The sequence below is a fragment of the Notechis scutatus genome, chromosome 1 (assembly GCF_049901735.1).
Source record: "Notechis scutatus isolate UNSWTSFEM ecotype Mainland chromosome 1, rNotScu1.2, whole genome shotgun sequence".
Lineage (NCBI taxonomy): Eukaryota > Metazoa > Chordata > Lepidosauria > Squamata > Elapidae > Notechis > Notechis scutatus.
Window position 1 is genome coordinate 17,357,621 of NC_142009.1, and position 25,980 is coordinate 17,383,600.

The 25,980-nt window shown below is 38.3% G+C and overlaps 1 protein-coding gene across 1 annotated transcript in view; it reads left to right on the plus strand.

The window, feature by feature from the left end:
* Positions 1 to 25,980, plus strand: part of CASTOR2 (cytosolic arginine sensor for mTORC1 subunit 2) — a 103,818-nt gene that overhangs the window by 16,339 nt on the left and 61,499 nt on the right. Inside the window, exon 2 of the mRNA XM_026672359.2 lies at positions 19,650 to 19,720. Coding sequence (XP_026528144.1) covers positions 19,650 to 19,720 — 71 coding nt within the window. The remainder of the gene's footprint in view (positions 1 to 19,649; positions 19,721 to 25,980) is intronic.

Sequence of the window (25,980 nt, forward strand, 5' to 3'; positions counted from 1 at the left end):
TGAAAATACAGTTGTCTCCTGAAAAAACACCTTTATGATTGTAGAAAATTCAATAGGAAGATAAAGGATTATAAGGAAAGAAAGCACCATGGGGCTTGACATTCCCCATTGACCTTAGCACCCAGTGTGTGCAGTATACAACTGTAGACTTTGTAAGTCTATTCTTACAAAGTATCACGCCTTCCCATTTAAATCACAGCCCTTATTTCTAAGTGTACCATCATGTGAGTGAACCAGCATATTCAAAATTTATGTGAATAAGAATCTCCTTTTCTTGATGCCAAGGCACCCATTCTCCGGTTGGCATATATGTATTCAAAATACCATCTTAGAAAACATTATTTTGTGAATATTTTTAACAGCATTTGGTTGATGTCATAATATTCTGAAGGGCTCACTTGTAACTGGTATGTTCATTACTCAGCAACAGCTAGTTTCTTACTTGTTAAGTTCAAGAAAGTTCAAACTACATAATATTTTTAAATTACCTTCCTTTTCAAAAGAAATAGTTTCAAATAAACATTTCATATTTCAATCTGTGAATGTTTAGGCTGCAATAAATAAACGTCTTTAGACTCAGTAAGATTCAAGCTTTCTCAATACACAAACATCTTTCTTAAATCTGTAACACTGCAATTTTAAATTTTGAATTTCACAAGGATCTAAATCAGGGGTCCCCAAACTTGGAAACTTTAAAACTTGTGGACTTCAACTCCCAGAATTCTCCAGCCAGTTGAAGTTCACAAGTCTTACAGTTGCCAAGTTTGAAGACCTCTGATCTAAATGTATGTTTAGGACTGACTAGGATGCAAAATTCAGCTTCCTGCTCTAGATGGTGCTGTTGAGGACAGAGGAGCATCCAGAAAAAAATTGAAATCCAAACAAGATTTATGTTTGTTTTCACACTGCAGAGTTCAGGCATAATTATTTTTTTCCTCAGATCTGTAGAGAGATTCCAGGAATCCAAGATGATATTTTCCACAGACAAAACAAATACTCTGCCTTTTTGTACCTCTGCCTCCTACAGTGACTAATTTCAGAGGAGCTTCAGCAGAATGCAGCATATGACCATAGGGCAACGTTGTAAAAAGTGCAATAATAATAATTTATTGAATGTATGTGCCACCCAACTTCTCATCCCAGAGGGTAGCTATCCAGGTATCTAAAGAGCTAACTTGTAAGCAGATGGAAACACCTGGCCAACCAGGGCTCAGTAGCTAAGCAGGATCGATTCTGGTTAGTACTTGGATGGGATACAGATAGTCCTCGACTTACAACAATTTGTTTAGTGGCAGTTTGAACATCACCACTGAAAGAAGTGCCATGACCATTTTTCACACTTAAAAAGGTTGCAGCATTTCCATGGTCAGGTAATCAAAATTTAGATGCTTGCCAACTGATTCATATTTATGTCAGTTGCAATGTGCAAAGTCATGTCATCCCCTTTTGCGACCTTCTGACAAGCGAAGTCCATGGGGAAGCCAGATTCACTTAACAACCATATTACTAACTTAATAACTGCAGTAACTCACTTAACAAATGTGCCAAGAAAGTTCATAAAATGGGGCAAAATTCACTTGACAAACTTCTCACTTAGCAACTGAAATTTGGGGATCAGTCGTGGTTCTAAGGACTATCTGTACTGTAATAGTACTGTACTATAGACCTATCTTAGGTCTATAGATTAGAATAGGATTTTTTTAAATCCGAGAAAATTACAGACATTAACATTAAAACATTAAGAAATTATTTGGAGTTTCTATCAAGTCTCCAGGAATCAAACTTGATTTGGAGAGTTTATTTCCAAAAATGAAGTCAATTTGAGCCTTGTTTCCCCTTAAGATCTGCTTTAAAATACTTGCTTAAATGCCCACTAATCAGATCAGTTCAACTGATGGGGCATAAGAGACTGATCTCTTATTCTTCTTCTCAGTTATAGGCTCCTAAGTGGATCAGGTTTTTTCTTAAAACAATTCTCCTTCAGGCATTTTTTGAGAATGTTTTTTGTGCAGCTGTGTGATTCTTAGCTGATTATTTTATTTATTCTTTGGAGCTGGTGGATACATTTTAGTCATTGGCAAACATTTGATGTTCCTGAATTCCTATTGCGCTATTCTCTCTGCTGTTTTAAAATATTTTTTTTATTTTTTTAATAACATATTTTGCTGGATTGCTCACCACTCTGAGAACTATCAATGGGTAGCATAAACATGCGATAAATACACTAGCATATTAAGTGTCATAGATGGTGATAGCATTGAGCATGTATCATAAAATGTCTGCCACCCAGGTGGGTTCTTTTTTCACAAAATGGCTGCCATATTGCATGTGCTGAGCCACAAAACAACCATTTCCTACAAGGAAAAAAATAAATAGGTGAGCTAAAGGTCTTCCCAGAAGGCTTGTGTACAGGTAGTCCTCAACTTACAACCACAATTGAGCCAAAAATTGATGTTGCGAAGTGAGAAATTTGTTGTGTGAGTTTTAACAACTTTTCTTGCCACATCACTGCAGTTGTTAAATTAGTAACACGGTTGTTAAGTGAATCTGGTTTCCCCATTGTCTTTGCTTATAAGAAGGTTGCAAAACAGGATCACATGACTCTGGGACACTGCGACTGTCATAAATGTCAATTGTCAAGCATCTGAATATAAATCACATGACCATGGGGATACTGCAACAGTCATAAGTTTGAAAAATGGTCATGTCACTTTTTTTAAGTGCTGTTGTAACTTTGAACAATCATGAAGAAGATCTGTTGAACTCATCATTTTCTCTTCTTTTCCCCCTTTTACAGACACATGCTACTTTTTCCCAAAGTAATTTTCCTTTCATTCTGACCTGCGGCACGTTCATTTTTATCTTCCATTAATGTTTCTGTGGTCTTTTATTTTTTCTGGAAAAATAAAAATGGCAGCTACAATTTAGACATTCATTTTGGAGCATGACCACTTTAATCAACAAGGATCCATGGAGGCTTGCAGATATTAAGAAAGGTATTTTAAGTGACATGAGCATCACTTTGGAAAGCTCAGCTTGAAATAAATATTTTGCTTTTTACTATGAAAATATGTTGTAATGTATTTCATGAATGCTGCCTCTTAGCATATGACCCTGCTTTTTTTTAAAAAAAATTACCTTTGAGTAAATAATGCATTGAAACAGGAAGCATAAGGAGATCTATACTTCAGTAGCATTTCTCATGCTTTAGATCCTGGTTTTACATTTGAAGAGATTTCAGCCTGAAGGATTTTAGTTGCCAGAGAACTATTACTAAGTATCATAGGTGATGCTGAACTATATTTTACCCCACTTCTGTATGAAAAGTATATTGCATATAATTCCCAGATCTCATTCTGATATGGTTGATGATGTTGGTATGCATAAACCTGTCCTAGATATGAGATGTTCAAGGGTTTTACCAGAAACTCACTTCAGAGTTAAAGGATGCCATTTTTTATGTTAGCATTGAACGCAAATTGGGGAGATAATGCTTCTCCAGATGATGCTGGACTATGATTGGAGCTGATGTGATATAGTGGTTAAACTGCTGGATTAGAGTTGGAAAAGCACAGTTTTAGTTCCACTCATGAGCTACCTGGGTGACTTTGAGCCAGTCTTATGCTCCCAGCCTAAAACATGCATTAAAATTCTCTTGTCGCTGAACATCAGGAAATGTAGCATCTGTCATTTGGAGACGGTTGCATTGCTGTTGCATTTATACATCTATGAATGTTCATTATGAGTAGGGGGAGCTCAAACCGCAAAGCATGGGGCGGGAAGTTTCATCAACCAATCAGCATGCAGGATGTGTACCTCTGCACAATGCACAGCTGAGGTATGCTCATCAGCCCATCTGCAGCTATCTGCAACCTAAGTCTCCTCCTCCTCCTCCTCTAGATCAAACTTTAAACTGCCACAATGAAGCCACCTTTTTGGCTTTATCATTGCCCAAAATATGTCCATTATCAGTACATGTTTCTGGTAGTAGCCAACATACCAGCAGATGGGCTGGGCTCTGTGTCTCTCTACAATCACATAGCATATTGTCTTCTGCTAAGAACTTCTACTTCAGCACATTCATTTTACATTTAGGAACTCCAACTCTCAACCTGTTCAGGGTCCTCCAAGTAATACAAGTGAGGTCAGATCCTTCAGCCGTATCTTCCTTTAATGTTATTCCTTGCTAGATTATTCCTTACCTAGGCTTACTCATCAAGCCCTTTGCAGCTAAGGTATGCAGCATTGCCAACACACAGTTGTGAGCAACTCTAAATCAAGCATAAGAGCCAATGCAGTGTAACTATGAAGATGTTGGATAAGGAGCAAATTGGTTGATTGATTGATTGATTATATGCTATCAAGTCAGTGTCAACTCTTGGCAACCACATCAGTAATTTTTCTCCAGGAGGATCTATTCCAACCTAGTCCTTCAGGTCTTCCAGCTGTTCACCCATCTCTGCTCTGAAGGACCAAGTTGGGGATTGATCATCATGGAGAAATCATTAAGAGTTAACACGTTCTTGATGACACATAATCATAAATGGTCAGGAATGGCTTTGTTTTGAATCCAAGCCAGACCAAAATACCAAATATGTATGCCTATACCAGGCTACTTCTGCCAAGCTGTGTAAGATGATTCCTTTGAAAAATAGCTGAAGCATTTTTGTAATGCTTTGGAGACTTGTTGGAAGTTTGCAAAAGGAGTAAATAGCTAATTAAGATAGGCAGAGAGATAGTATTTCCCACAACCCTTGGAGTTATCTGATGGAATTCATGAGAAAGAACCAGAGAAGAAAAGAAAGTGTGAATCATGATTAACCTGTGGAACTTGCAGCCATAGGATACACTAAGGATTACTGGAGGTAAGAGGTTAACACTGCTGGGTTAAGGCACTATCTGTTGTAGAGTTCCCTCTTGAAAAACTGAGGACCTCACATTTTGAACAAAGCAATGTCCTAAACATTTTAACCCAGATGGATATGGATTGCAATGCCTCAAGCTAGTTATAAATTTAAACTACCCCAGCAGCTCTGCTGGGAACTTGTAATGGAATTGAAATACTGCTTTAATCCCTGGCTTGTGATATCTGATTGCTCACTCTGGAAAGCCATGCAGTGATTAGATGGACCTTTTGCCTGATTCATCCTGGCTGTTCTTGGGTTTGTTTTGAAGCTGGGGAGGTGGGAATTGATCGTTGCCTTAGTCCATACAAACTCCCAGTGTCTCCAATTTCCCCCTTTTAGATGTGCACTTTTTAAAAATACAACTTTTGAAATTCAGCCAGCCACAACCAAACCATTTGGGAGTTCTGTGCATGTGTATGCATACAGCTAACATTCCAGTTGCACAGCCTGGTGGCATTCATACAACTTGGTTACAGACTTCATTCTGAGTTTACAGAACAGGCTGGTGTTTCATCATCATTAAGCTACCCTCCCACCCCCAAATAAACAGGTTCTGCAAATGTAGTTGTTGGTTCTTCAGCACAATAAATATGTTTGTGGGAAGACAGCCGTTAAGTCTTTGCAGTTACTCGGGGTATATTTGTCCCTTTTTTGGCTCCTCTTCGTTGCTGTGTCTTTACAATGAAAGGACTAACTCTTTGCGTGGCCTGGCATTCCAAGCAGGCTTGCCAAGTGGAACAAATGGTTTAGCTTTATGTTTCATTTTGTATGTGTACTTTTGCGTTGGGAGAGCATGTCGATCAGGATTCTGTGACACTAGTCTGCTATTTATTTCCATGCAAAGAAATCTTCCTTTTCTCCCCCCTCTGTAAGAGACATCTGGAAACTTGGCTCAGAGAGCTTGAATTAAGTCAGATCACCACAAGCGTCTTTTCCCACTTTCCTTTTTAAAATACTTTTAATTTCAAAAAGCAAAGATTGAACTTAGGGCCTTCTCAAAGTTAAACAATATGCTTTACCTGCTGAGCTGTATAGTCAGTCCATCAGTACAGGTAGTCCCTCAACCTATAACGACAGTTGAGCTCAAAACTTCCAGTGCTAAGCAAGACCATTTTTAAGTCAGTTTTGCCTCATTTTTTCAACCATACTTGCCACATTTGTTAAAAGAAACCAGTTAGTAACCTGGTTGTTAAGTGAATCTAGCTGCTCCATTGAATTTTCTTGTTAGAAGATCGCAAATGCTGACCACATGACCCTGGGACAATGCAACCGTCATAAATATGAGCCAGTTGCCAAGCATCTGAATTTTGATCATGTAACCATGGGGATGCTGCAATGGTCATAAATGTGAAAAACTTTTTTCAGTGCCATTGTAACTTTGAACCGTCACTAAACGAATGGCCATAAGTCAAGCAATACCTGTAGTTCAGCCTGAGGTAAAGAGGCCAAATGCTCCCACTAAGGAAATAGAAGAAATCTGGGGGAAAGTCATAGAGCACATGCTTTGCAAGGGGCAGGCCATGGGTGTTCAGAATGGGAAAACCATTCCAATTGCACCCAGTGCCTTGGATTACACTTTCCATCATACTCAACCAACATAGTTGGGAATGATCAGAACTCTCATCCAAAATAGTAGCTAGCTGGAAAAGTATAGGCCAAACTGCACAGAAGAATAGCCCACTTTGGTATGAAGCCACTTTTCATTCTTAGGCATTCGGCTTATGACAGGCAATAATCATAATATAATAATCAGTGGCTGCAGCAAAACTTCACAAACTTGACTATAAGCCAGAGTCATGACAAAATTGCCAGAATTATTCATTAGCAACTTTGCCAGAGGTTTGGATTTCAAGGTAGTAAAAACTATTGGGACCATCAAGTTGGGAAGGTTTTGGAAAATGAGCAGGTTAAGATTCAAAAAGAGGTCAAATTTTGAGAGCTGGACCGGCTTTCTTGTATATCCATAGATTCTGGAACTAGGAGTACATTATCTTTGCCCATGGCAGTTCCAGCTTTAGCTATTACAGATTAGTATCAGGAGAGGGTTACTGGATGATGCAGAAACTTTGTCTAGGATCCACTGAGAACTTGGAATCTCAAGTACAGTAGAGTGTGAAGACAATAAGTCTCCATTATCGGTGATGGCCTGTAGCAAATATTAATACAGAGAGACTGTCCCTAAAGAGTGGAGGAAGTTTTAGTGGCTAAGTGGCCATTGAAGGCCTTCTTGTCTTCCTAGTCTTTTGAAAGTCATCTAAGCTGGCAGCTCTTCATGATATCAGTTATGCAGTGCACAAAGAAATTGTTTCTGAATCGCTGAAGGTCTTTCAGTATTGTAGCATTATCCAAGAGAGGGGGAAAGGTATTTTCCTGCCTGCACTTTTCCATAGTGTATGCAATGCTTAAAGTTATATAGTCAGAGGCCAGGGAGCAGAAATGAAAAAGGAAGAAGCCGTCAAAGTTTGTCTGTAAGGGGCTCTTCCAGCTTGGGTTTCTTCAGCAATGGACCGAAATCCACGATCGTGCGCGGTTTCGATCCGTGCTCGCTGCTGGAGCACCCCGATCCTTTGGATTCGGGGCTGAAACCACCCCGTAGAGGTGGTGAAGAGGGGGGAGATCACTAGCCGAGTGGAGGGGAGCTGCATCTCTCCTCCTTGGCTGGTCTAAACTCCCTTTCCCGAAGGCAGCTGTAGCGGTGGTCAGAAATGGCCACCTCAAAGAAGAACCCGACTGGATAAGATCATGCAGGAGGAAGACAAAGAGGAAAGCAGGACAGACTGGGCTAAACACAGAGAACATCTAAGCAAGGTACCCCGAATTTAAAAGTACTTAGAGGGATACTTCCGAAAGAAGATTTTTAAGTGGCGAAGGAGAGAGAAAAGGAGGTTAAAAATCCCTTTACCTTTATATTGACAATTCCAAATGGTATGGAAAGAAATTTATGTTAATTCATTTTGACACTAATAGGCAACTTGAAGCTGAAATCTAAGTGTCAAAAGGAGAATAAAGATTTTTTTTCTTCGTCATTTTAAAGCCCTAAAAAGGAGAAGAATGGAGGCAAAAGGGTGGAACTTGGAATAATGAAAAAATGGAGTGCCACCTGAAAAAACAAAGAGGATTAACAGTGAAACTTTGAAAAGGCTCCTGAGGATACATAGTAACTGAAATCTTATTAAAAGATACAATAACCTACAGAAAGGAAAAGGAAAGGAAAGGAAAGAAACAAGAAGGAACAGTCTGGGATCATTTGGTGATTTTAAAAAAAAGTTTTTGACATTGGGTTTTTTTTATTTTTTTTACTTAAAGTCAATCGGGTGGTTGTTCAAAAGTGTTTAAAATGGCATCACTCCTGGAGGAATTGAAGATGAGTCTTGAAAAACAGAAAGAAGATGAAGAAAGGGAAGGAAGATCCTTTGGCTTCATATTTGAATTTTTTGAAATGGAGATCCTGAACTGTGAAAAGCAAAAGGAAAAGCTTCAAGAGCAAGAAGAAGGGCGGGACAAAGAAGAAGCCATTTTCAATGATCAAATAATACAAAGTGTGGTAAAAAGGAGAAAAAGGGGGAAAGGAGTTAAAAATTTGAGATTAAAGGGAACAGCCAAAAAGAAAAATAGTCTGAAAAAGAAGTATAACAGCAAGGAGAAGCAGAAAAGAAAACTACAGAAGGGAAAATTAGAGAGAGAAGGGTATAAAAAGGGGGATGAGAAAAAGGGGGGGAAGATAGAAAGGGAAAGAACTTATGAGGGACAAAAACAGGAAATAAAGAAAAAGGGGAAACGTACTAGGATTAAAGGTGTTTGCTCAGCTAGGAAACACAGAGATAATGGCTAAATTAAGTTACATTTTTACATTTTCAAGGGGAAGTACCAAGCAGAGTCTGAATGATGAGATTTACATGATATAAAATAGATATTAGAAATTTGAATGTTATAATTTTAGAATGCACAAATTTAATGTTCAGTGAGATTTCACATGATAATAACTATAAGACTTAAAGTGTTGCACTCCGATTGGCAATCATAGGGGGAATTTTGCTTTTTAAGAATATTAGAAGAGAATATATGAAATTGTAAATAAGACAGACGAAAGTATAAGTATAATGAATAAAAAGATATAGAAATTTAGGCAAAAGAAATACAATTGAATAAGAAGAAAATGAGATAACTATAAAATAAAACTAAGAGAAGTAAAGGGAGAAATAGTGAAAAGTTGGAAAAAGTGATAAGATATGAAGTTGAATATATAAAAAGAATATGCATATGAAATTGTGTCTGTATAGAAATGTGATCACCTGGAACCATGCTGTACTCAAATAAGATGTTTTATTTGTTTTGTTAAAACTCAGTAAAACCTTATTTAAAAAAAGTTTGTCTGTAAAGGGAGAAGGTGATTCAGGCTTGACAGGCTACAGGAAGGACAGAACCTGATGGTTGTAGGTAGACTTGAGTGCCATAGACTTCGTATCAGTGACATCTGCCTGTGTAGGTTGTGCACTTAACACACAAGTCATTCCACTACAGAGGTGGTACCCTATGTGGTAGTTTAACCTTTTGCAAATGACTGGCTCAGAATTAGTTAAGTTCCACTTGTTTATTTGTCTTAATCTGCAGTTGGCATGTCCCTTGAGCTATTTTTAATTTATCCTCTTCCTCTGTTGTTGCTTATTTGGCTGAAAAGGGCAGTGTGGCTTCCAAGCTGTTGCCTTGGGAAGAGCAAATGAATTGGGTATTTTGTATGGCTGGGGGCAGGGGGAGGTTTTCCAATTTAGCTTGATTTGGTTTTGGTTTTTACGATTCTGTTTGGATCTCAAGCCGCAGTGAAGTTTCAATGTGATGTGTCACAATGCCAACTCAAACTGTGGTTTGCTACCAGTCGTCCAGTTCCAATGAGAAAACATAGCTTGACCTGGGGGGTGTTTGTAACTATGATTTGGTTTGGCTGCCTCCAAAGAGAAGTCTGAATTAGCAAGAGAAAACATTGGGTCATGAAAACATGGTAAGATTGATGAGAGAGCTATCAACAAAAATGCATGCCCTGCCTTAGATTATCTTGAAATATAGGTTTAACTTCTAAACTAAAGCTACCCCAAAGCCATAGTCTGATAAACCAGCTTCCTCTATTGATCTGAATTTGATCTGCATGTAATCGTCAACTTACAAGCATTCATTTAGTGACATTCAAAGTTATAACGGCACTGAAGAATGTAACTTACAACCACCCCTTGCATTTAACAACCGTCACAGCATTCCCAGGTCATATGATCAAAATTTGGGTCCTTGGCAACTGGCATGTATTTTCCATGGTTGCAGCATCCCAGATCATACGATCACCGTTTGCAAACTTCCCAGCTGGCTTCTGACAAACCCAAGTCAACAGGGGAAGCTGGATGGTTCTATTATTAACTGCAGGGATTCTCTGGCAAAAAAAGGTCATAAAATTGGGTCTAACTCACTATATAACCACCTTGCTTAGCAATGGAAATTCAGGTCCCAATAGTGGTCATAAGTACTTCAGTGACATTAAGAAACCATTAAAATGAAAGCTTGCTGGGCTGCATTTGGGGGGTCCTTTTTTTTCACTCTGTTAAACAGATACCAGATTTCTGCTCCAAAATCCTGCTCTGACAGCACCATTAACTAGGCAGTGTGCATAAATATGTTTATCTGAACATTAAAGGAAAAAGAATGTTTATTTTCTAGAGACATTGGAAGGGGAAAAAAGTGGGCTGTTTGAACACTTGTCACATCAGCCAGTGAATTGTGGTAATATAAAAAGGGAGAAAGGAATTTGAAATGTATTTTAAACACTCATTGAAAGATGCATAATGGATTAATAATTGCTGTCTGCTAATGTAACAAATTATTTATAACAAAGTGAAGGACAGTTTCCTGAGGTGTGCTGTCAATCCAGGTTTTGGAAATTGTGCACCCCTCCCTTTCTGCCAGCCTTCATTGGGATATCTTCTACTAATGGAAAATGAACAAAAAATTTTTAAAACATATGCACATTTTACTTTACAGGAAAATAAAATGATTGCTCTCCAGGAATATATGTAATACTTTCTTTGTTAGGCAAATTTTACAGCTCCAACTTGGTTGTTTAATTAATGTATATATGTACTATATGTATGTATGTCCTGCGTTTATTATTTTTACAAATAACTCAAGGTAGCAAACATATCCACCATACCTTTCTCCTCCTATTTTCCCATAACAACAACCCTATGAGGTAAGTTGAGCTGAGAGAGAGTGACTGGTCCAAGGTCACCCAGCTGGCATTCATAACTTAAGGGATAACTTGAACTCAATCTCTGATTTCAAGCCTACTGCCTTAACCACTAGACCAAAATGGCTCTCAAATAATCTGACAATTATCATATCTTTCTTGCAGGTACTTAAGATGGTGCACATACCATCTTCTGGTGATGGTTGTTTTTCCCACTGCAGTTCTATGTGGGAAGTTTGTCTGAGAAAGAATGATGGGTCCAAAGTTACAAGAGCCCTTCTATAGATGAGAGGGAATTAAAACATGGGTCTCCCCACTCCTCGACTAACAACTTTACTATACCATGGTACTATACTCAACCGTTCTTAGGTTGAATAAGAGTGTCGGGACCAAACTTACCCAGGAGCTTCCATGGCTGAGGGTGGACATGGACTTATATCTCTCTGGTGTCAATCAAACTCCTTAACTATTATACCACTTGGCTTCTCAAATTGTGCATCTCCAACTTAAAATAATGTACAAATCCAGAATGTGCTCTACATGACAGACTTCGCCTGAGCGATCTTGGAATTATCAGTAGAGGTAAAGCAATTTTTAGCTCTGAATTCCACACACACTACTTATATAGAAATCCAAATGTTAAAGCCAATACAGTCAACCAGGTTAAGAGTCAATAGCCATTATTGCTGAACATGGGATGAGGTAAATCTGAGACATATTCATAAATTAACTTTTGTGTCCAGGCTTAAAACAAAGAGTTGTTTGTGATCTTCAGTTTGGCCTTTTCTTGAGAATGCAAGCAGAAGAAAGAATGGTCACACATGAGAGGTCGGATCTATTGATATAAAGCAGATGGGGGAGAGCAGCGTGTGACGGTCCCCCTTTGCCATACGTTCTACCAAAAGCAATGATGCCTCCTATGTATGAAACCTTCTTAAACAACAGAGTTTGCTTCTCAAGTACTTACTCAGAGCTCACAGCTGCATATGAGCAAGTATGAAAGAAATTATGAAGTTTCCTAGATCTTTTCCATAGCTTGATTTGCAGTGTTTATTTTAGTGTTTATTTTTTTAAATAGTTACAATAATTCCATCTTTCATTCATACAATGTGTCGACTGGGTACATATATCTTGTGCTAACAATCATAATATGTTTTAACCAATATAACAATAATCACATTTTCTTTGTAGATCATAAATCATTTCCTCTAAAATTTATTATCTTTATAACTATCTTAACTAATTTCTATGTATCTACTCAATTTTATTTTCTAATCATTTATAAAATAAGTCCCATATCATATAATATTCAGTTTCTTCTTTTTCTTTAATTTCCACTATTAATCTATTCAACTCTGCACATTCAAATATTTTCTCAATCACTTTTCCCTCTTCTAGTATTTTATCATTTTTCCAATTCTGCGCAAATACAATCCTAACTGCTGTTAATATATGTATAATTAAATATGTTTCTTCTTTATTATAACATTCAGGTACCATCCCCAGTAAAAATATTTCGGGTTTCAAATCTATATGTTTCTTTATATTTTTTTCCAACCATGTGTGTCCTTGTCCAGTATCTTTTAGCTTCTATGCATATCCACCACATATGGTAATATGTTCCAGGTTCATGGTGACACTTCTAGCATTTGGCTGATTTATCTTTAAACATCTTTGCCAGTTTTGCTGGTGCAAAGTGCCATCTGTAAAACATCTTATACAAGTTTTCTTTATATGCTGTCGATATTGTTAATTTATAATTTCTTTCTCATATTTTCTGCCACTTATCTAATTCTTTTTTAAAAAAAAACAAGTTTTATTAATTTTCAAAACACACAAATCATCATTATCCATTACATGTTTAAACCTTTTTCCATTATAAATTTAACAAGTCAGATAAACTATAATTCTGTTTTAAACCATTTCCATATAAACATACAAAAACCTCTTATCCAATTTCTCTTTACTTCTCTTTACTCTTATTCAATTTTATTATTATTATTTCATCTATTTCTTTCTGACTTAGTTACCATTATTCTCATTCTATATTTCTGCAAGGTTTTATTAATTCTCCCCCCAAAAAAAACATATACACACAACACACAAAACATAAAAAAATCTTTTTGGAAAGTAACCTGGACCCAGGTATCTCTCTCTTCATGGACTTCAATTATATTCATGCTCATCTTACATATCATTACTTATTTTATTTACCATTCTAAGTCTTCTATATTAACTTCTCCACATATTTCACTCTTCTTAATTCTATCTTAATTAATCATCTTAATTTGAGTCATTATATTTGTATCTTTTGTCCATTCTTTATTGTCCCTTTGTCTCGCTCCTTATAAAAAAAAGAAGTTTCTCCTGAAATCACTAATCAGAGTATGATGTCTTTCTATCTCCCCACTAAATTAATCAAATTAACCTTTAAAATAATGCCCAATACCCAATCCGATTTTGCTTGGTACATTACATCCAGAATAATTAAATACATAGTTAAACAATAGATCTAAATATTAAAAACAAATACTATAATAGAAATTTTATAATAACATCAATACCATAATCTTATTAAACTCTTTAATTAAAACTCAATATTCTAAACCTCCCTCATATTATTAAATTTTAAAATCAATCATTATTAAACATTTCAACATTTTAATCTCTTATCAACTCTTAAACCATTTAAGTTTTCTATTTCTAATACAATACTACAATATCATCTTATGTACCTTGCAAAATCTCTTTGAAAAATTATACTTTATCCTTTATCCTTAAAAAGATTCCTTTTTCCCATTTAATTTCAAAACTTTGTAGCTTTTCTCCATCTTTTCCCTTTCTTTCTTCTCCCAACAAACCTTTCTACCCCCCTTCTTCTAGCCTCTGCCTTACTGGCTTCCCTTCTCTGTCGTATTCCTTTCCCTTTTGTTTACTATCATTATATTGATTTTGCACCTTATTTTTCCCTGTCTTAAGTGTTTTTTTAAATCTTAAGTCCTTTATTTCTCTTCCTTTCCCTCTTCCTTCTTTCTTGGTCGAGTTCTGAAATTTATTAAAAATGGCTTCCTCTCCTTCTTCTTCTTCTGCTGTTTTCATCTGTTGTAATGTTTGTTGATAGTTAATAAGCGCCATTTCTAAAAAAAAGGAAGGCTTCTTTCAAACCAGCTTTACCATTTTTTTTGCTTGTTCATAATCTTTTCTCAGTTCCTCAATAGAAAGAGCCATTATAAATCTTTTCTTTTCTTTTCCCCTTCTTTCTTCTTACAACAACCAGAATATTCCAAAAAAAAAAATGAAACAGTCCCAAAGTTATCAATCAGTCCAAACCAAGGCAGAGTTCTCACTTTCTCCTCCTGGGGTAGTATCAATCAGAGAAAAAGAAAGTCCAAATCTGTTTCTTAAAATCTTATTGCAATATATTTTAGTCTTCAAATCCTTAAGGCATCTCCTCCAACAAAGTCTTAGCATACAAATATTTTTTTTTTAGTCCTCTCTCTTCCCACTCATCGCTTAAAACCAGTTTTCACCTAAAAAAAAAATAGGTTTCTTAATATTCACTTATTTATTCTGAAGGAAAAGAGGGTAAGCTTTCCTTTCAGCACCATCAAACTGCCGCTTTTTTCCTCTTCTAGAAGGTATCATTCAGAAAGTCATACTTTTCAGGAATTTTGTTAAATATGTCTTAGAGTCCTAGGAACCAAGAAAAACTTTCTCCTTTCAAAAACTTTCTCCACTTCCTCCTGCGCATTCTTACCCGGCTGCCAGCTTCTTTGTGGCGGCCATTACGGACCGCCGCTGCACCGTCTTGGGAAAAGGGGGTTCTGCCGGCCGGGAGGGGGTCTGCAACACCCCAAACCCCTCTCCGGATCCCCTACCTTCAGCTGCCCCTGCAGGGCAGCCTAGCTCCGCACCGTCCGGATCGGAGCCCCAAAAGTGGCTAGCGCAGCAGGGATCGCGCAGCTTCGCGAATCCCTGCCGCTGCGGCCGACAAACCGGAAGTCTGCCATTTTGCTGGTGCAAAGTGCCATCTGTAAAACATCTTATACAAGTTTTCTTTATATGCTGTCGATATTGTTAATTTATAATTTCTTTCTCATATTTTCTGCCACTTATCTAATTCTATCGTGTACCCAAATTTTTTTGCCCATGCTATCATTGTTTCCTTTACTTGTTCTTCTTCTAGTTTAACAACTAGTAAATAGCAATACAATTTTTTAATCAATTCATCTTCTGTTCCTGTTAGTATTTTATCCAGCTCTGTCAATTCCTTATAAATAGCTTCCTCTTTTACATCTTTTTCATATCTTGATTGTATTTGCATATATGAGTACCAATCCATATTGATTCTTTGTTTGTTCAGTTTTTGTTTGGTTTTGAGCTCACCCTTTTCATTTAATATATCCTTATATCTAACAATAGTTCCCATTTTACCAATATTTGGGTGTACAAATGCTTCCATTGTTTTTGTAGTGTTTTATTATTCAAGGAATGAAGCTATGCCTTAAAACTGAAGGAACTGCTGACCTTCAGATGGTAGCTGAACTCATAAGCGTTTCTTTCCTACAAACCTTTGTTCTGGTAGGGATGTAAAGTTCATCGGTGTATTCATTTCTCATATTTTTCTTGCGCATCCTCTGTAACTCTAGTTTCTCCTGCTCTGGTTGAAAACAGGAAATCCTTCTTTGCTATAACTAAGGGTGGTGATTAAGGCTGTAGAACTTTACTAAGTCCAGGTTAAATCTCATTTAGTATATTGAGGCTAGCTTCTGCTTTCTAAAACAAGCTAATTAAGCCAAAATCTATTACAGGTAGTCCTCGACTTATAATAGTTTGTTTGACCATTTGAAGTTACAATGGCACTGAAAAAAAGTGACTTATGACTGTTTTTCACATTTATGACTTATAATCGCTGCAGTATCCGTGTGGTCACATGATCAAAATTTGGACACTTGGCAAAACTGGCTCATAATTATAATGGCTGCAGTGTCCCGGCATCCTGTGATAACCTTTTATGACCTTCTGAGAAGCAGAGTCAATGGGGAAGCCAGATTCACTTAACAACCGTGTTATCTGTCAGGATTCCGGCAGTTACTCCAATTAAATCATGAGCCTTGAGCCACACTTCCAAAACTTGAAAGGATTTATTAGAAATTAACATACCGACATTAGCTTGGGCGTACCCGACTCTGAGATATGTAATTCACTGTGACCCTTGATCCTGCTTTTCCCCCCACCCCTCTGGGTGTATCATCCAAGGAAACACATCCATAGCCAAGAGTCATCAATCATGCTCTCCAGTTAGATATTTGCATGGCAGAAGCTTCAGTCATCTAATCAGTCTCTGAAGAAAATATGAATGGAATGTGCTTTTGATTCCACACTGCTGCCTGCTCTTTGAAACTCCCCCCCCCTTTTCTTTCTGTTGACAACTTTAAAACTTGTATACAAAATATTTTATGAGTTGACAATGATTCACTTAATAGCTGTGGCAAGAAAGAATGTGAAATGGGGCAAAATTCACTTAACTGTCTTGCTTAGCAACACAAATTTGGGGCACAGTTGTGGTCATAAGTCGAGGACTACCTGTACTTAGTCCAGGTGAAATCCCATTCAGTACAGGTAGTCCTTGACTTACAACAGTTCGCTTAGTGACTGTTCAAAGTTACAAGGGCATTGAAAAAAGTTACTTATGACCATTTTTTACATTTATAACCATTGTACATTTGTAAAGGGTCACAATACATGCTTTTACGAATGGTTTTAATCTCTGTTTTACAGATTTATGGTGGACCACCTTGAAATGTTTTTAAGGGCAAGTGGTCTAGAAAGAAAATAAAAACACCTAGGAGATATCCACATTTTTTTTGGCCATGCTGGGGCCAGCACAATAGCATCTATCTATCTAATTCAAGATTTTCATGAGGCCTTGCCCTGCTCATCATCTTGGTGATATTTTGTTTTGCTATGTCTGCCTGCTTTTATGACAGTTCTGTGGCCCAAGAGTGACTTCTTGCTGAACCTTGTAAAATGAGTTTCTGTGTCTTGCAGGAGCAATTGGGAAATTCTTAATCGAAAAGGAAAAGAAAAGCTTTTGCGCAGTGTTTGCCATTATGGCAAAGGGAGGGAAGCAATTGTGTATGGTGAGGGCAGGTGTGCGGGCATCTTCTTTGATGGGGTGATTGGGAGTGATTCACCAGCAGTTCAGAGTTCATTAGAGCTAATGGTGTCTGGGAAGTTCATCAAGTTAGTCTCACCTTCTAAAAAAAAAAAGAAAGAAAAGCTTGCAGGTTCAAGGACGGTAGGCATTACCTTCCAAGTGAGGAGAAAGTTGGCTTTTATCCCAAAGGTGCTTTTTTCAAAAGGCAAATGGATTTTCTTTGGTTTTGCTTGAAGACGTTTCACTACTCACCCAAGAAACGTCTTCAGTTCTGACTGAATGGTAGAGAATGGGAGGATTTCTATTCCTTGTGGTCTGGTCCTTAGCACTCTTCCTGAGAGTCACTGAGGCCACTTAGAGGTTTATCTGTGCCCTCAGGGTCACCTGAATAATGCAAATGGATGTGGAACCTTCTTGGAACTGCTAAAGGACTGTGTTGTAAGCAGGAGATAGGGGGCATCATATCCCTCCCCTCTCTGTTGAAAAGAGGCTGCTCAGTCTTGATGTAGATGGCCTCTTTGACCCCTCTTTCAAACCAGTGGTCCTCTCTGTCCAGAATGTCGACTTGGCTGTCTTCAGAAGGGTGACCTTTGTCTTTCAAATGCAGAGGGACTGCTGAATCTTGTCCCGATGGGTTTGTTCTCCTATGTTGTGCCGTGCATGTGTGTGAAGTGGTTGTTTTGTTACTCCAGTGTTTTATCAATTCCTGAGCCAATGTGTAATAGTTCTACAATCAGTTCCCCAATATGGCAACCATTAGAAGAAGCTGAGGTTTAGATGTCTAGAAGAATGTGGGCAAAGGGTCACCTTCACATAAACCCTTTAGACCAGGGGTGTCAAACTCAAGGCACGCAGGCTGGATCCGGACCGCTGGGTGCTTAAATCTGGAAATATCAAAGGACTGGCCCGCAATGCCTCTGCCAGCCAAAACTGGCTGCTCCTGCAGCACTCTACCAGCCAAAAATGTGTGCGACACCCCCACACGGTTTGTTTTCAGCTGACAGAGTGCTACAGGAGATATCCATCCTGTCTACACCCCCCCCACACTTCCCCCCCCGCCCAGCTGGCAAAGGACAACTACAATGCTGATCCAGCCCTGCCTTAGACCCGTAGAGACATCCTATTCATAGGTTTTGTCATGGTATCAAGTTCTTGCTAGCCCTGTAAATGGAATGGATTTTCAATTGCATTGTTTTATGAAGTTCATGGAGTGGGACCAGGACATCAGCAAGATTCTACCACCTATCTGTACTTATTACCATATTGCTAATTTTATGCAAATCTGAGCTTGCATCCCGTTTCTCCATCCAGTTGCAGCAGTGCCATTACTCACTCACTCTCTCTCTTTTTGGAATAATAGCTAGCTGGAATTTGCTTAAATGTGTTCTTAAACAGCAATAGTACTTAGACTTATTTACTGCTTCACAGTGCTTTACAGTCCTCTCTAAGTGGTTTACAGAGTCAGCATATCACCCCCAACAATCTGGGTCCTCATTTTACCGACCTTGGAAGGATGGAAGGCTGAGCCAACCCTGAGCCCATCAGGATCGAACTCCAGGTTGTGGGCAGAGTTAGCCTGCAATACTGCATTCTAACCACTGCACCACCATGGTCTTTTGAAGGTGCACTTGTAAGAAAATAATCTGTTGCAGAGTTACTTTAGAGGTAACTTGATTCTTTTCCATGGAAGCAGGCAATAGCAAACCATTTCTGAAATCCTGCCAAGAAAACTGCAGGGAACTGGTCCAGGCATTCACAATGAAAACTGACTTAAAGGCGCGCGCGCACACACACGCACACACACACAAAAAAAACTTGCAGCCTCATATTATACAAGTATAGTCAGGACTGTATCTCATGTCCCTTTCTTGGAATTTACTCTCAAATAAATATCCATCACAGGAAGGCATAGGCTGTAACTATGACAGGGGTCTTCAAACATGACAGCTTTAAGACTTGTGGACTCCAAGAATTCCTCCTCCAATCATGTTAACTGAGGAATTCTGGGAGTTGAAGTCCACAAGTCTTAAACTTGCCAAGTTTGAAGACCCTTGAACTATGAGGTCATCTATAAGAACAAAGGTTCCACTGAGTTCTTTTGAATGAAAGCCAACTGGATGACTTTGAGCCCGTTACTCTCTCTCAGCCCAACCTACCTCACAGGGTTCTTGTAGGGGGAAAATGGAGGAAAGAGTATTATACATGTTCAACTACCTTTGGTTACTTATACAAAAATAAAGGAAGGGTAAATATCTAATAAACAGGTAAATTTGGAGAGAGTGGTTTCTAAATTAATCATCCATTAATCTTGATGGTTGGCTGGGAGCTAAACATGCCTTTTTTTTTTCTCTTCCAGGTGCAAATTTTTCAGCCTGACTGAGACGCCGGAAGACTACACGGTCATAGTGGATGAAGAAGGATTTTTAGGTGAGCTACTGCATTCCCGTTCCGTTTATTGTGGTTAGCCAGCCCAGAAGATTATAATTTATATTATTAGGCTAAAACATACAAAGAACGGTTTCTGGAATTGGGTATTTCTAGTTTAATAAAAATAAGGACTAGGGGTGACATGGTAGCAGTGTTCCCCTATTTAAGAGACTGCCACAAAGAAAAAGGAGTCAAGCTATTCTCCAAAGCACCTGAAGGCAGGACAAGAAGCAATGGATGGAAACTAGTCAAGGAGAGAAGCAACGTAGAACTAAGGAGAAATTTCCTTGCCGTTGGAACAGTTAATCAGTGGAGTAGCTTGCCTGTGAATGCTCATCTTAAGAACACTGGAGATTTTTAGGAAGAGATTGGACAATTTGTCTAAAACGTTATACGGTTTCCTGAACAGTGGGCTGGACTAGAAGGCCTCCAGGGTCCCTTCTAACTCTGTTATTCTGTTCTGTTATTCTCCATTCCCTCTTCACCTCCAACTGATTCCCTTCAGTAGGTTTAACTGCCTTTTCAGTCCCAGCCAGCAGGTCAAAGGCAACAGGAATACATCGGAAGAGCATACCAATTTAAGCTCATTCCCCAAAACCTGCGCCATTTCAGTAGCCAACACATGCCATTAATGCAACCGTGGATGATTTAGGAAAACTCTTTTAACATTTTCAGAATTGTAGTATGAAAAATCATTAAGATAACTCTTTAAAGGAAGATTGCCCCACCCTTAATTCAGTCATTATTTGTTTGACAGAATCCTAATGGACAATGAGAGAGGATGGAATACAGGTAGTCCTCAAATAATGGCCACAGTTGAGACCTCTGCCACTAAGCAATTCACTTGTTAAGTGAGCCATGTCTGATTTTGCAACCTTTTTGACGTGGTCATTAAGCAAAGCATGGTTGTTAAGCAAATCCAACTTCCCCATTGACTTTGCTTGTCAGAAGCCATCTAGGAAGGCCATAGATGGCAACCATCTAACCCAGGATGCTGCAGTTGTCATACATGCACGCCAGTTGCCAAGTGCCCAAATTGTGATCACAAGACCACGAGGATTCTGTGACAGTTGTAAGCACAAGGACTGACCCTAAGTCCCTTTTTTTTCCAGCCCTGTTATAATCCTTTTTTTTTTAATTTTTATTGGTTTTTAAGACAAACATAGACAAACAAAACATAAAAACATCACGCCATCTTCCATATATATACATACAGTGTGTCGGTTGGTTTACAAATTATTTTGTGCTTCCATTTCGTAGTCTTCAATTACAATTACATTGTTTATATTCTCATATTTTCAATCAAATATTAAATACATTAATATCATTGTTAATCATTTGACTATACTATTATTCATGTTTTACAAAATAATCCATATTTTACTTAATTTGTTTTATGACAGTTCATATTATCATCTCAAATCTATCCTACAATCATTTTGTAGATATAATAAGAAAAAAATACATCTTTATATATTTATTATTTTCTAAGAATCTACATATTTCATTACCATGTTTTATTGTCTAACCATTGATAGAATAGATCCCAAATTTTATAAAATTGTTTATCATCTTGTTCTCTGATTTCAAATGTCAATCTACTCATTTCAGCACATTCCAATATTTTCTTAATGGTTTCCTCCTGTAATGGTATTTTCTCATTTTTCCAGTTTTTGGCAAATACAATCCTAGCCACTGTCAATACATTTACAATCAGATATTTCAATTCTTTACTATATATTTCAGGCAAAATTCCCAACAAAAATATCTCTGGTTTCAAGTCTATATGCTTTTAGCCCTGTTGTAATTTCAAATGGTTGTTAAACTAATGGTCACAAATCAAGGACTGCTAGTGTAGTATTCGGGGGGGGGGGGAGCAAAGTAAGTTGGCTGGGTAAACAGTAGGGCATTTTGTTTCAAATCCCACTTATCAAGTCTGTCCTAGATGGGCTCAGACAAATCTAATCATCTTCATCAGTGAGAGTCACACTTGTCATGGATGCTGCTTCACTGATTAGATGGATAGGAGAGCCTAATTGTGATGTTGAGCTCAACAGGACAGATGAGATTGTTATTACTTACCAACCTCCTTGCTGTTTCATTATCTGAGCTGGACACCAGAACCAGGCTGGTAGCTTCCTAGACTTTTTAGTGTTCAGCAGAGGTGTCAAACTCAAGGCCCAGGGGGCTGGATTTGGCCCACAGGGTGCTTAGAACTGACCCGCGGGGCCACCCTGGAAACAGCGAAAGACTGGCCGATGGTGCCTCTGCCAGTGAAAATGGAACTTGGGAGGGTCACGTGTGGCCTTCTCAAGCTCCATTTTTACTGGCAGAGGGTTGCAGGAGGACGTCGCAGCTGAAAACGGAGCTTGGGAGCCCCTTTTCATTGGTAGAGCGCTCGGGCCACCACCTGCGCCCTGGACATGAGTGATGTCGAGCTGGCCACTCCCACCCTGGCCATGCTCATCCTGGCCCTACAAGGTCAAACACAACCCTGATGTGGCCCTCAATGAAATTGAGTTTGACACCCCGGGTCTTGAGGAATTTCAACCTATCTTCTCTGGGCAGGGAATCAGAAGTAGCTTGTGAGTTCAAGCCCCTTGTGGGAGCTAGGAACCTAATCCAGGACAGCAAGGGCTCCAGACATGTCGAATCTAGTTGTAATCTTAGGGCAATTATAGTGTGAACTGAAATTTGGGGAGAAGATACTATTGTTCCCTTATCATGGTCAGATTCGTCTTAGTATTAGACTTTTCTATGGCTGTACCCCGCACCTAAGGAAGGAAGGACCTGTTTAATTGGTCTACCCAAGAACCTGATGGATCTAGTTGGGTTTCAGAATGAGCCTTGAGGCTGTATCTGAAATCCTAGTTTATGGATTTGAATTAGACTTTGGTTGCTTGAAATGAATGGGTAACAATGACTTCAATTGGATGGCCCTACATGGATTACTGCTGTTCACATATCCAGGAGAGTCTCCTCAATTTTAAACGAGCTCCAAGAGATAAAACAGCTGATGGTTCTTGGCGAAAAAGGAAGAGCAAACCCAACCAAACATAGAGAACAACCTTTTTTAAGGATTTTTGACTGATTATATGCCATCAGGTCAATCATACAGATAGATTATCTCCCAAGACAATCTGGCTCCAACCTCATTCTTCACATCTTCCAACAGGTCTTCATTACCACTATAAGGGAGCCTATCCACTTTGCTGCTGGTCTTCCTTTCTTCTATTTTCTTCCATTTTTCTAAGCATTACAGATTTCTCAAGAGAGCTGGGGCTGCAAACAATTTAACCAAAATACAGTATTTTGAGCCAGATCATTTGTGCCTTGACTAAAAACTCTGGATTGATTTGTTCTATGGTACATTTGTTTGTTTTCTTTGCTAGGATGATCATTAGATGATAACAAAAGGTTCATTTATTATTATTAAGATTGATTGCACACCCTGCCAGATGTTTAGATTTGATTTGGCATTTTTATCTACCTACTAAGTCCTTCCCAAAAAGCAGATGTTGTCTGAAGATATTAAAGGTATCATGGCAAGATGTAAGCTGCCTTTTGTAATTAATTGATTAGGGTTTTGTCAGTGCCAATGGGTGTTCAAGTAGTATTCCAGATGTTTTGAGGTTGTACCCAAGGCACTTATTAATATTGGTACTATCTTTGCTTTCTTTTGTCACAGTCGTTCTCTTTCCATTTACGGGTCATTTAATTTTGTTATATTCTCCAGTTCTTTCTCTCCTATTCTGCTCTCTCCAAGTTCTGCCATGTCTGCTGTCCAGACTTTATTGTCTTTCTTATCAACAGTTGTTAAGTCTGGGTTGTTATGTGGCAGGTGCTTATCTGTTTGATTCTAAAGTCCTAGAGCATTTCAGATTCTTCATTTTGATTGCTTTCTCTATTTTGTGGTACCACCAGGTGTTGCTTGCAGGTATTTCTTGCATATATTCTAAAACAACATTGTTGCTACTTTGTCATGCCGTTGTGTGTAATCAGTCTGTGTAATCTCCTTGCAGCAGCTAACTAAGTGGTCTACTGTTTCTTCAGCTTATTTGTGGATTCTCATTGTATTTTTTATATTTCTGTATTTTATTTTGTAAGAGCCGTGCTGGCGAAGTGTTTAGAATGCAGTACTGCAGGCTACTTCTGCTGACTGCCAGCAGTTCAATTCTCATCGGCTCAAAGTTGACTCAGCCTTCCATTCTTTTGAGGTTGGTAAAATGAGGACCCAGATTGTTGGGGGCAATTTGCTGACTCTGTAAACCGCTTAGAGAGGGCTATAAAGCACTGTAAAGCTGTATATAAGTGTAAGTGCTTTGCTTTTGCTATTGCTATTTATTCAGTCTCTTTCCTGCCACCTAGTGAATATCCAGATGAATGGTCAGAACAGACTACTCACAGTAGGTGGTTTGCTTATTTGTGGATGAGTTTGTTGCACAGACACAGCTTGTGTAATTAATTTAGCATCTGGGGGGGAATGTTATGCAAATAAAGCTTATAGCAGAGCTTTGCAAACACTTAATCAAAAGGAATCAAGAATTACTTTGCAACATAAATAAACTATGGCTGGTATGGGTTCACATATTGTTCTAAACCAGTGGGTTTGGTTTTCTATGCCATGTGAACCTTGCCCTTGTAAACCATAGCTCGGAGCTTAACTTTTTGCCCAGCTCTAGCTGTGAGAAATACAATAACTATAGTGTTCCTGATATTATGATATTTTATTATATTACTATCATAATATTACTCAGGACATCGATATTGTAAAGATGTTAGTTTTAAACTTTTTATTTCAAAACCGTACATGATGTATTCTTCGAAGGAGGTCTGCCATATTGTGTAGCTTTTAATGAAGTAGAAATAGCCAAGAAGGATGTAGGTCACTGCTTCTCAACCTTGGCAAGTTTAAGATGGGTGGACTTCAACACCCAGAATTCCCCAGCCAGCAATAGCTCATTGAGTCTCTTTCCCCCTTATAAGTGGCAAAATTAAGAGACCTTCAGGGATGAAGGCTAGAAACTTAGAAATCCAGAGACAAACTCTTCTGCTAATAATATCTTTTTGTGTATAGTCAGAGAAAAAGCTTCATGTACTGGAGCATATGAAATGGATGGCTACTACTGTTTCTGATTAGAATCAAGCTACATTTAGCAAATGAGAGGAAATAGATTTTTTTTTCTTTTCTGTTTATGAATGTCAGAGAGAAATTATGTGGCAAATTCTTTAAACTAATGGCCTGAGAAATGCTTGGCTAAAGCTATTTTCTACCCCTCTTCTAATTGCATCTTAAACATTAATAGCCTCAGCAGCCAAAAAGTCACCCTCACGCAAGTCACACCTCGTTGGCCATCCTGTGGAAACGAATCTGCTGAGCTTATAAGGAAATATATGGAAAAAGTTTAGAGAAAACATTCTTGTCTACCTTCAAATGAGGCTGGATTTGCTGCAAGACATCTATATGTTCATCCTTTTTGATACTTCTCTGTTCTCTTCCCAGTATGGTCTCATCCTCTGGTGATTTAATAGGTGACAGAACTCTGTGGAGGTCATGGTTGTCCCAAAAGTGCTTTTTCAAAAGGCAACTGGACTTTCTTTTTTTTCTTTTTTTTTTGAAAACATTTTGCTTCTCATCCAAGAAGCATCTTCAGTTCTGAAGCTTCTTGGATGAGAAGGGGAACATCTTCAAGGAAAAACAAAGAAAGTCCAGTTGCCTTTTGAAAAAGCATTTTTGGGTCAATAGGTGATAGTTCCAAGCCTGCTCTGGAAAGCTAAGCCAGGTCCATTTGGTTTGATTCAGGACCATCAAGTATTCCAGAACTGTAGACTAAAATAATGACTAAAACTCCACAGAAGAAGACAATGCCAAGCCATTCCCATACTGTTACCAAGAAAAGTACATGAAAATATCTCTGAAGACATTAAGAGTTAAGTTCAATTCCAAGGGGATGTTACTAAAGTACTTTATCATTTAATTTTCAGCTGAAATCAAAAGACTTTAAATGTACCTCCTCCACTGCTTTTTTCCACATCTCTGTTCTTTGTCAAAAGAACACTGAACAGTGAGGAAGGAGTTAGAAGCAGAAATTGGACTTTAAAGAAGCAACGTAGAGTATTTACGTATTCAAACTTAGATGTTGGAGAAGCCTCCAGAAAATATTGTGGATGCCCAAGAAAACAACAAATGGATCATAGAAGAAATCAACGTCTTAGAATTTTTATTTGAGGCATAAATGACTAAGCTCAGGTTATTATAT